The following is a 12,146-nucleotide window of genomic DNA, read 5'->3' on the forward strand; positions in this document are numbered from 1 at the left end:
CATGGACAAAGTATTGGGACACCCCTTCTATTTTTAATTCATGTGTTTCACAACAACAAATAGGTTTGATAAATCAGTTACATAAGGGACATTTTATCTTTCAAACACTGCAGCAACAGCTTAGGGAAGACCCTTTGCTCTTCCCAAAATGCAAAAACGCGATTTATAAAGACATAAAAGATCAGTGATCTCCAGTCCGGACCTCAACCCTACTGAACAGCTTTGGAATGAACTGGAACATCAATACAGGCTTTCTTGACCAACATCAGTGCCCAGCCATCTAAATGATCTTTTGACTGAATGGACACGAATTCACACAGAAACAATTTAAGTCTTGTGACAATTTAAGTCTAATTTAAGGCCTTAACCATTTGACCACAAGCTTATGGTCAGGTGTAAAATACTGTTTGCCTTATGTGTGTGATTACTGGTGTTTGTGTACAGATTACAGTTTTAAAGACTGTTACTAGATTTATAGGTATTTCAACCAGTTATAAACCCAGTGGGTCTTGTGGACCCCATGAGGTGCCAGAGATTTCAGATAAAGATCTGCAGTCTGTCTCTGCCAGGACAATCAAACTAAACATTCAAAACATCCAAAACAAATATTTTCACCACTTTTATAAAGTTTGTCATTGATTTTAGAGCTTACTGTATAAAAAGATCAAATATCCCCCATAGCACAGGGTTCAAGTACAGTGTTACCAGTTGTTCCAAAAGGATAAAAGAGGAAATGATGGATAGATCAGAAACTCACTGGGGTTTGCCTTTAGTTTCGCATGTCAGCTCGAGGTTTTCCCCCTCTCTCGTCAGGCCCTCTGGAAACTCCACTACGATCTTCACCTCTGGTTTATCTATCCAAAAGAAAATAAAGACATAAATCTACAGGTGACCTTACAGGCATGCACATTCTCGTTACAGTATCTGTCGTCCAGTTTAAATAGCCTTTACATTTTTTTCTGTTTATATTTCGCAAACATCTCTGCGGCAAATTATTAAACACATTTAAATCTTAATCAGCTCATTAGGACTAGATGCAAACACCCTTACAGGCTGGACAATGATCAAAACATACATCTTCAAACATACATCTACAATTCCAACAAGGTACCAATGTTACTAATGTAACTAATGTTGCTAATTTGTGGTATCTGAATAAGTTCTCCCTTATTATTTTTTTTATCTCTATTTATGCTTATAAATATGTACTGTACATATGCAGTCATGCATGTAAATTTGAAGGACATTTACTCTGTAAGTATATTAAATATGTTTAGTAAAATGTGGTTGAATATTTGATTCCCCTCACTGTACCACAAGCTGATAAAGCAGCTTATTCATTTCTTAACCATATTTTTCCAGTTCATGACAAAGTAATAGTATATCTCTTATAAGAGAAGCTGTAGGAATAAGGAATCTGGCCTGCAGTACATGACTCTTGGAGCAAATCTTTATCCCTCAGGTCTAAGGTGAACACTTGGGTGGTGCAGTCTGGTATTTAAACTCTATTTACTAGCAGTGTACTGTAAAATCCTCCTCTGGTTTTATGTGCGTTTGTCAAAATGTCAACCTTTTTCCAGCGAAGCTGATTTAGCCCGTCTTTTCTTCACAAAGGTCAGCTGGAGTAGTCATCCGTCTGAATAAATTAATATCCCACAAAGATTACAAAAGGTTAGGTCAACCTTTCTGGGACTCTGTATGGCCACAATAGTGTGCACTGATCACCCTCAATTATGATGCTATTTAGAGACGTGAATAGAGGCATAACAAGACAAAGCCGCTTTTAATTAAAGCGAATCCCAAAGCTCTGTCCAGGTTAATGACGTATAACAGACATGACTTTACTTCTTATTTGGTATTAAATCCTTTTTTTACTGAAACCTATTTCCACCCCCCAGTTTAGTCATAGTAAGTTTTTATACACTTGCTACAAATGCTTGTTATATACACTGATCAGCCATAACATTAAAACCACCTCTGTGTTTCTACACTCACTGTCCATTTTATCAGCTCCACTTACCATATAGAAGCACTTTGTAGTTCTACAATTACTGACTGTAGTCCAGCTGTTTCTCTACATGCTTTTTTAGCCTGCGCTCACCCTGTTCTTTAATGGTCAGGACCCCCACAGGACCACCACAGAGCAGGTATTTTTTAGGTGATGGTCTATTCTCAGTCCAGCAGTGAAAGTGAGGTTTTTAAAAACTCCATCAGCATTGCTGTGTCTGATCCACCCATACCAGCACAACACACACTAACACACCACCACCATGTCAGTGTCACTGCAGTGCTGAGAATGATCCACCACCTAAATAATACCTGCTCTGTGGTGGTGCTGTGGGGGTCCTGACCATTGAAGAACAGGGTGACAGCAGGCTAAAAAGGCATGCAGAGAAACAGATGGACTACAGTCAGTAATTGTAGAACTACAAAGTGCTTCTATATGGTAAGTGGAGCTGATAAAATGGACAGTGAGTGTAGAAACAAGGAGGTGGTTTTAATGTTATGGTTGATCGGTGTATATTATATGAAAATGGTCTGTGGTGCAAAAAAGGTTGGGGACCGCTGGTCTAGGCCACCCAAGCTAGACAGGTCTTTTTAGGGTTTGTGTCTTATTATATCTAATTTTATTTATGTATTTTGCCACTGTTGCCCTGACCTTGATCATTAGTGCCTGACTGCAAAGCTGATTTAAAAGTACCATAATATTAAGCACCATAAAACCATGAAGTATATTTATTAAGTACGTATACTTACAACATTTGGTCTGATCTTAGTTTTATCCACATTAATGAAACATTCAGTCCTGACTAGTAAGTATGTAAACCCTTCTTTAATTACTTAAGGACTCTCATTTAGCAATAAATCAGAAACAGTGGTGCTTTTTAACTATTGAATTTTTTAACTATTCCCGCATTTTATGCCACATCTTATCCTGGCTAAAATCTCTAAATGAATAATGGTGATTAATATGACCATAAGATTTATACTATTTTGTATGTGATTAGTTTAGAAAGCATGTAATAATGATTTGACTGCATTTTTAAAGGCTGGGGACTCCCCAAATGAATAATCATTACATTTATTAAGACCTTAAACCATACTAGAACACCTCAGCCTGAGTGAAACAGCAGCTCAGTGTAGTATATCTGACTGATGACTCACATTGTACTTCCAGATATTTTTGGGCTTGGAAGTCCTTCACAGCTGGATGGTCAATGATGCAGATGATGGCCGCTCCATCGTCTTCCTTGGAGACAGTATACCTGAGCCTGCTGGTAACAGTGAACATCCTGTCATACGTCTCCTCCACCGTCTCCTCGCCTGGGAGCCAAACACAAGAATGACAAGGTAACGGTAATGAGCACTCTCTCTCTCCGCTCCTCTCTGTTTTCAGAACGGCTCCTAATAACTCCCAGTCCCACATGAAGGCCTTTGAGAAATGATCCATCACCTCCAGACAAATCTAACATTCATTTAAAGTGGCAGACACATTTCCTAGCTGTCATGCTCCATACGCTGGCTGACACCCAAACTGTAGTTACATCATGTTAGCACCTTCGGATATAAAGAGGACACATGGTTGGTTTTTACAGAACATAACTGGTACTCCAAATCATCTATACATTATATTAATAAACTTTTAAGCTTTAATGATGGAATAAATACTACTACTGATAATAATACATTATATAATACTTACAAGCCATGTGGAGGCTTCACGTTACATCCTGTATACCACAGTGGGACCAGATTAAGATTATTTAGTTTTGTGTTTCGTTTTAATGCATTATTTGTGTTGCCTGGGTCGCTGTAAAAATCAAAATATACCTTAATAAGTCTAAATAGAAGCATTTTTTTGTAAATGTCCTGGACTGAAACTATTAAAGATGCTATGGCAAGATGGGAATTGAGCCTCAAATCAAATCAAATGTGTCAAACATCCTGGTTTTGTCAAATGTTAGATGATTTTTTTCTCTTTTTACCTGGTTAGGTCAGACTGAATCAGCTAGGCTACAGAAATGACTAAAATGTTTTATTAATCCCTTTAAAGTGCAGAAACAATTAGCATTCTCATTGCAAATATCAATCACTGTCTTTGTAGTGACGCTTGTTACACTCCTTAAGGAGATGAATGTCAGTAATGATGGACGTGGTTATCATACACTCATGACTGCTGTGGCTGTGACGTGTGATGAGTTGTTGTGGTACTGATGTTGCTGTTACACTCGTCGTGAGTGTAGTTTTACATTCACAGTTACATTTTCAGCATTTAGCAGACATTCTTATCCAGTGCAGCTTACAGAAGTGCTTCCACAGCTAGTTGTCACACTTCTGACAGGGATTCCTGTCACACTAGTGTTGAGGAAGGCTGTCACACTCATTACGGTGGTGATGAAACACACACTCATGCCTCATGATGAAAATGGTTGAAACATTTGGTTGCTGTGAGCCGTGAGATCACCTGATGCTCATTAAGCTTCGCAAAGGCCAGATCTTCATCCCGAAACGAGTGTGATTAAACTAAACTAAGGAGTTCCTAGAGAACATTTAGAGCACATACATTTGCAGGCTGTCAAAACTGTCGTTTTTTTAGACGGTACAGAAGCTCCAACAGCACAGAAGTCATTGCAGTGTTGATAATATATGCCAGGGATCTTCAAAAAGTTTCCACACTTTTATATTTTGGTTATAAGCGGTGAGGGTGGGAGGAGGAGTAATCGGTCGTGTCTGAGAGACTGAGAGATTCTTATAGTCTGGATTTAGCTCCATCTGATTCCCACCTTTTTGGACGCTCAAAGAAGCTTTAAGGGGAAGAAGATTTTCATGTGATGATGATGTAAATGCAAAAATGTTGGGGCAGGAGCATGCTTACCGCTGCTCTTAATTTATTGTTCTGTAATTGTTCGGGAGCTGTGGACACCAATTTCTGTAGCTGTGAAAGTGTTTCCCACATTATCTGGTAAATTTAGCACTGCTGCTGTACAACATTATATCACACTTCAAAATGTGATGCACATTTTCAATGAGAGACAAGTCTGGACTGCAGGCTGGCAAAAGATCAGAGTTTTTCAAACCCCACTCAAGGGTCGCAAGCTAAAAAAAATAATGATAATTAAATAAACAAATTTTAAACATGAAATGAACTTGACCACCTCTGCCCCCATGTGGAGGCTTTATGTTACATCTTGTAAACCACAGTGGGACCAGATTGCCACCATTTTCATTAATTAAGTATATTTCGTTTTGATGTATCGTTTGTGTCTCCTGGGTCGTGGTAAAAATATGGACAAAATGTGGATCACCTGAAAAACGTTCATGGTCTAGAAAAACCCTGGTTTAGATAGAAGCATTTTTGTCAATGTCCTAAACTGAACCTGTTAAAGATGCTGTGGCGAAACGTTCTGTAAAAAAGGGATTTTTTAGAAGACAACGCACTTCAACGTTCATTACCGTTCATTACTACACACATATTTATATATTTATATATAGTATATATAGTGTTCTCTTATATAGTTGTAATTGTCATACTGATGTATAATAGTCAATATTTTTAAATATTTTTTTATTTAAATTTAATTCTACCCTAATTTATTTACTGTACTTACTGTACTTATACTGTACTGGAGCTGCTGTAACACTCGGATTTTATCGTATCTTATCGTAATATAATGTTTTGTTTTATTATTGTAAGTAATTAAGTTGGCAAATATATTATCATGGTGATACAGAATCAGTAATTCACTTTTTTTTTTTTACTGTACTGCAAAAATATGCCTCTGTCAAGGCTTTAAACTACTGGTGATTAATTATTGACTTTTATTTTTATGACTTTTATTTCCACCCCTGACTAAGAGCACTGCTGAATTACTCGTTGCTCAGATTCTCCCAGTTATTTTCCCTGTAAAATGTTGTAATGAAAGTGTTTCTTGACACCAGATGCCCTCCCTCCTTGCATATCTTAATTTAGGAACGGCATTCATGATCAAATCACACAGGCTGCACACCCTCGTAACCACACAATCCACACTAGTAACTAATATCTAAAAAGAACCAGCTGAATGGTCGGGGTACAGCTGGAGCTTCTTATTCAAGTGCTTCCAAAACGTTTTACATAAATAAACCTCCAAAAATGATTCTTTTCTTTCCTTTTGTATAAAACGTCCCCGTCCTGTTAATGTCTCATTAAATCATCAGAACCCATCACAGTAATATGTACAGAGTGAGTAGAAGATGTTTAAAGTTGTGCATAATCAGAAAAGCATTATTGATGGGATGTAAATCTGACCTTGTAGGATCTGATCTCCTTTCTTCCATGTGATGCTGGAGGCGGGTTTGCTGCCCATGGCGGTGCAGGTTATCTCGGTTTCATTCCCCTCGCTCACCACGTCCTCACGCGACTCAATGATTGGGTTGCCCGGCGGAACTGGTGAACCGTAAACAGAGGCAGGATTAGAGAGGAGCTTGGGTCACCTGCGGCTGGATCTCTGTCTGAATCTTAAGCCTGGTCAACAACTTTCTTTTGCTCTGAGACCTGCTGATGATCATGTGGTGTGGATTTTTCTATACAGGCAGCACAACAGGGATTTGTGCTATGTGGTTTTACTTTGGGCTGTGGTTTTAATTTAGTTGATGAAGGCACTAACATATATTGTACATATTTATAATATATACTAATATAAGTGTTGGAATTACTGTTATAGGTATTTTTGGGTAGTGGCAATAAAATTTAATGATCAGAAGTATACATGTATGCACTTTGTAGATCTACAATTACTGACTGTAGTTCATCTGTTTCTCTACATGCTTCGTTAGCCCCCTTTCATGCTGTTCTTTAATGGTCAGGACCCCCACAGGACCACCACAGAGCAGGTATTATTTAGGTGGTGGATCATTCTCAGCACTGCACTGACCAACTAGGTAGGAGTGTCTAATAGAGTGGACAGTCAGTGGACACGGTATTTAAAAACTCCAGCAGCGCTGCTGTGTCTGATCCACTCATACCAGCACAACACACACTAACACACCACCACCATGTCAGTGTCACTGCAGTGCTGAGAATCATCCACCACCTAAATAATACCTGCTGTGGGGGTCCATCTGTGGGGGTCCTGACCATTAAAGGACAGGGTGAAAGCAGGCTAAAACAGTAAGTAGAGAAACAGATGGACTACAGTCAGTAATTGTAGAACTACAAAGTGCTTCTATATGGTAAGTGGAGCTAATAAAATGGACAGTGAGTGTAGAAACAAGGAGGTGGTTTTAATGTTATGTACAGGAATATACATGTAAGCACATACTGTATATTCATAGTCAATGTGAACACAGATTGTCATGTTTCTTATAATGAATGGTTGTGTGATCTGACAGAACAGACTCAGTTTAAGAGTCGTCTTCATAAGAACTTTGACTTTACAGATCATTTTATCTTATCAGACTTTGTGCTAAGGCTGAGCATCCACGCTGTGACTGTGTACAGCCCTGCATATCATTATGAAAAGAAGAAAGTCACTTCGGCGCGCGCTCACTTCCATTCATCTCTGCAGGATGTCCCAGTATGCTCTATAATAAAGCTCCATACATCAGTGCTATTCAAGTTTTTATATCCACAGTCGTACAAAGCTGACTTTCCAAAAAAAACCTCAAATCGTTTAAATGGGCCTTCTTAACAACTCGGAGAAATTCAGTGGATGCGCCTGTGAAAAGCAAATCATTCAGTATCAATAGTGCAACATCTGCTCCTCTTTTCTTCGCCCGTGTTATTGCAGACAGCATGAAGGTAATTGGTTGATATTGTGTTATGGTGGGATTCAATTAGACAAGTTCAATTGGCTGAAAGGATCGATGAGGGAAATCAATAATCATGATTTCGGTATTTACAAAGGCGGCCCGACTTACCCAGGACGGTGATGTCGGCGTAGGCTTCCTGTGGGGGGTCCGTGTAGAGCTGGCAGACGTATCTTCCCTCATCCAAGAGTGAAACGTTAGACAGCGACACACGCAGCTCGTTGTCGGAGAAGTTAACCAGCTGAAACCGGCTGTCCTTCAAAGCTAGGGAGAGAAAAAGCCTATTAGGAGAATGTCATAGCGTCAAGGCTTCATGCTCATTTTTACTGAAATACATGATTTTCGGTTAGTGATGTTGATTTTTTACACCCGTTGGCTGCTTTATTGGAAACATCTGTAGACACATGTGAATGTCCAATCTTGTAACAGCAGCTCAATGCATAAGGTCATACAGACGTGATCCAAGCACTTCAGATATTGATTACATCAAACATCAGAATGTAAAACAATCTGATGTGATCTGAAGGTCTTTGATCATAGACAGGCTGAAATGCTGATTTCCTTACACAAAGTGCAGAAATATCTCTTGATAAGAAAGGTCGGAGGAGAATGGCTATACTGGTTCAAGCTGACATGTAGTAACAAGACCAGTTTGTTTACTTTCATCCTGAGCAGACGCAACACGTCAAACCTTGAGATGAATGAACACACCTTAAACAGGGTGTGTATTTATCACAGGGTATCGCACACTCACCCATTCCCCATCACGCTTACAACTAGGGGCAGTTTGGAGCAGCATTTATGACTGGCACAAGACAAGGTGGCATTTTTAGGTGGATATGAACTGCATTACTATAAGCAAACCCACACAGACAGAGTAAGTAATGCCTTAAAGATCAAACCCAGGTCCTTAAGATCCTGGGGTTAGCCAGCACCCACATTATTTGCCTTCCTTATTTAGTAAAGGTCAGTGTTGTTAAAGTTTCGTGGCTCTTGAAGAAAAACCTGTCAAGTGCATTTTTCCAGCGTCGTACCAACTTTTTAATGCCTTCAGCAAAAAATGTGTTTGGTAGAGTGTAGCCACGGATGCAGTGCTGCTTTAACATCATCATCACATGAAAATCTTCTTTCCCTTAAAGCTTCTTTAAGCGTCCAAAAAGGTGGAAATCAGATGGAGCTAAATCTGGACTATAAGCATCTCTCAGTCTCTTAGACACAACCAATTACTACTCCTCCACCCTCACCACTTCCAACCAGAATATAAAAGTGTGGAAACTTTTTGAAGATCCCTTGTATATGTGACAAATAAAGACATTCTATTCTATATACGTGATTACTACTTTTTTTGCTTTTATTATTTCAAACATACAGCCCATTAAGAAATGTACTTTTTAAAATAAAAGAACTGATGAAATTTAGTTTTTGCTTTTTTCCTCTCCAGATGCAACACGATGGTGCATCTTATTAGGTTCTAAGAGACGACATCTCAACATCCACTTAATCACAGCTTCTAATGTTAAGAGCTTCTAGGAAAGAAAAATAAGCCACTCAGAATTACGATTAAACCCTCTCACTTCTGAGAAGCCAGAAAAGATAACAAGAATTTTTTCTTCTCTTTACTTCAACTGAATAGATGTCGACATGAGACGTTTTATTCCCCGATACATGCTACCTGTGCTTCCTCATCCACAGCACTCCAACTCTGATAGATCTGATAGATCTGATTTAACATTTTTATTACGTTTAATCCAATACGTGAAGTACAAGCCAGCTGTGCGAGCGAGATCAGTGGACATGAAAGAAGCATGACAGAGCTGCATGAATTATCTATGATTATTACAGTGCGCAAGAATTATCTGAAAACTCAGAGCGGCTGACAGTAAATGGATGTGATCGTCTCCTGTCCCAGCATGCTCTGCCTGACAGTTCTGCTCATTTCCGTTTTTGAAAGACAGAAAAGCAAAGCATAAAAAACAAGGAGTTACATGCTATTATATACAAATATTTTAATTTAAGAAAAGAAAACAGCAGAACTACAAAGAATTAGCATTAAAGAATCTGTTAATAAAGGTCTGGTTTTTAACTTCATTTATGTCAATATTTAATATTTATCCCTATATATATACCCACATATAAAACAATCTATATTATTACTCATATTGTATATAACTGATATATTGTATATAGTACACACTGATGAGGCATAACATTATGACCACCTTCCTAATATTGTGTTGGTCCCCCTTTTGTTGCCAAAACAGCCCTGACCTGTCGAGGCATGGACTCCACTAGAACCCTGAAGGTGTGCTGTGATGAAGAGATAATCAGTGTTATTCACTTCACCTGTCAGTGGTCATAATGTTATGCCTCGTTGGTGTATATATTATCAACTATTTAATCAACAGGGCTATGCAATATAGTCATTCAATGGATTGAAAAAGAATTCAGACCCCTTGATTTATATGGACAGAACTGCCACTATAGTGTTGCTTCGGCTATATGTATGGATGTTTTTGTATTCAGTTGCAATCATCCATCCCACAATTCCTGTTGTTGTGAAGCACCATCACAGCATGTTGCTGCCACCACCACGTCTCACCATATTAGCAAAGTGATGTGTAGTGCCTTTTTTTTTTTTTTTACCATAGTGCTTGCTGTTCTGCCCAAAGACGTCAATGTTCATCTCAAGAGACACTCAACAGTAGCTTCTGTCGTACAGCACTTTCATCCCTCTCTGACCAATGCCCTTTTTGCCAGAATGCCTAATGAATTATTGTATATCCTTGCCCCAATCTTGTCGCCTTTTCACAGTTTAATTGTGGACATCCCCAGATAGATCCAAGTGTGTGCCTTTCCAAGCTATGCCCAATTAATTCAAATTGGGACAAGTGGACTCCAGTTGAGTTCTGGACACTTCTTAATGATAATTGAAGCAAACAGGGAGCACCTGACCATGATGTGGAGTGCCACAGACAAGTAGAGCCAAGTAATTCAATTGTATAAAGTGCCTTGAAAAAAAACAATTGCCAGCTTTTGGACACACACAAAATGAGTTCATATTATTAAAACAAAACATGATGTAACACAAAGGGAAACTATGGAAAAAAACTTTATCTAAGAAATTAAGTTATCCAGCATGCATTTCACTCTTCTGAGATAAGACATTGACTCTAGTTAACTAGTTCAATTTAGCTTATTGAACACCGCCGGTCCTGATTTCAGTCAGCCCTCCAGAATGTTACACACATTATATTAAACATTACCGTTTATGCCAAGCACTCACTCAAAGGTTTGTATAGAAACACTATGTCAAAATCTGCATTTTAATTTATCCCAAGGGTTTAATGGAGTTTAGGTCAGGGCTCTGGGCAGGACGTTGTAGGTTCTCCACAATAAGCTCCACAATAATAAACAGGGGTGCAGTCATGTACTGCACAAGGAAATAGCCTTCTACAAACTGTTGCCATGAAGTTAGAATCACACACTTTTGGTCATACAGTGTACATGTTTAAGCCTGGATAGTTTGATATGGATTATTATGGATCTTTCAATATATTCAATATATTTAATAACAATATAAAAATTACAATAATTTGTGTTGGATTTCAATACATTCAATCTAAGTTGTTTTGAAAGCTTTAGACTGATTTGCAAATTAACTAAACTAACTGAGTAATGTGCTGTAATTAGAAAATCAATTAAATCTATAAGCATGTAAAATTACTGTAATAATTGTATGTATTTTCTCGTTTGTGTTTTTAACAGCGCATGTGGCCGTGGTAAGCAATACCGGAGAAAACCTCTGCTCGTATTTGTTTGCATCACCTCTGTTTGCATCACATATCACAGCAGTGAGTGACAAGAGCCATTATTCAGAGCTGACAAGCCCTTCAGTGTTGCCTCGCAACTAAAAACTCCCTCAGCACTGAAACTGAGAGGTTATACCTATGAATTGTTCAACAGGCCATACTTTTCCCAAAAAGCGAGCTGGCTGTCCGGTGAACATTAGACAGAATAATACATTATAGAAGTAGAAAGACTGGAGACTGAGTGGTCCGTCCACATCCCTAATGTAAGAGCTTGTGGCCAGAGTTTCAGATGTCATAATTTCTCAGTCTCTCTCACTAGGTTGTTTTTTTAGAATAGAGATGGTGATGAGCTCTTGTCAGGTGTAATTGCAGATGTAATATGCCTACTAGGAAAATTATGTAGCCCTAAGACATAATAATTAGATTTCAGATGAGGACATGACAAAAATGTGGCCTGACCTTTTTACTGATATGTTCTTTTACTTTCACACGAGCAAAGGAACGAGCAGAGAGCAGAATAATAATACTGGAGACAGAAAAATATTTTAC

General features: G+C 38.5%; 1 protein-coding gene across 1 annotated transcript in view; it reads right to left on the reverse strand.

Annotated features, from left to right (window-relative positions):
* cadm1b (cell adhesion molecule 1b) overlaps positions 1–12,146 on the reverse strand; it is a 124,947-nt gene that overhangs the window by 22,672 nt on the left and 90,129 nt on the right. Inside the window, exons 4-7 of the mRNA XM_063016771.1 lie at positions 7,900–8,052; positions 6,290–6,427; positions 3,166–3,324; positions 758–854 (exon numbers count right to left, since the gene is read on the reverse strand). Of these exons, the coding sequence (XP_062872841.1) occupies positions 758–854; positions 3,166–3,324; positions 6,290–6,427; positions 7,900–8,052 (547 nt within the window). The remainder of the gene's footprint in view (positions 1–757; positions 855–3,165; positions 3,325–6,289; positions 6,428–7,899; positions 8,053–12,146) is intronic.

Source organism: Trichomycterus rosablanca, chromosome 20 (assembly GCF_030014385.1).
Source record: "Trichomycterus rosablanca isolate fTriRos1 chromosome 20, fTriRos1.hap1, whole genome shotgun sequence".
Taxonomy (NCBI): Eukaryota; Metazoa; Chordata; class Actinopteri; order Siluriformes; family Trichomycteridae; genus Trichomycterus; species Trichomycterus rosablanca.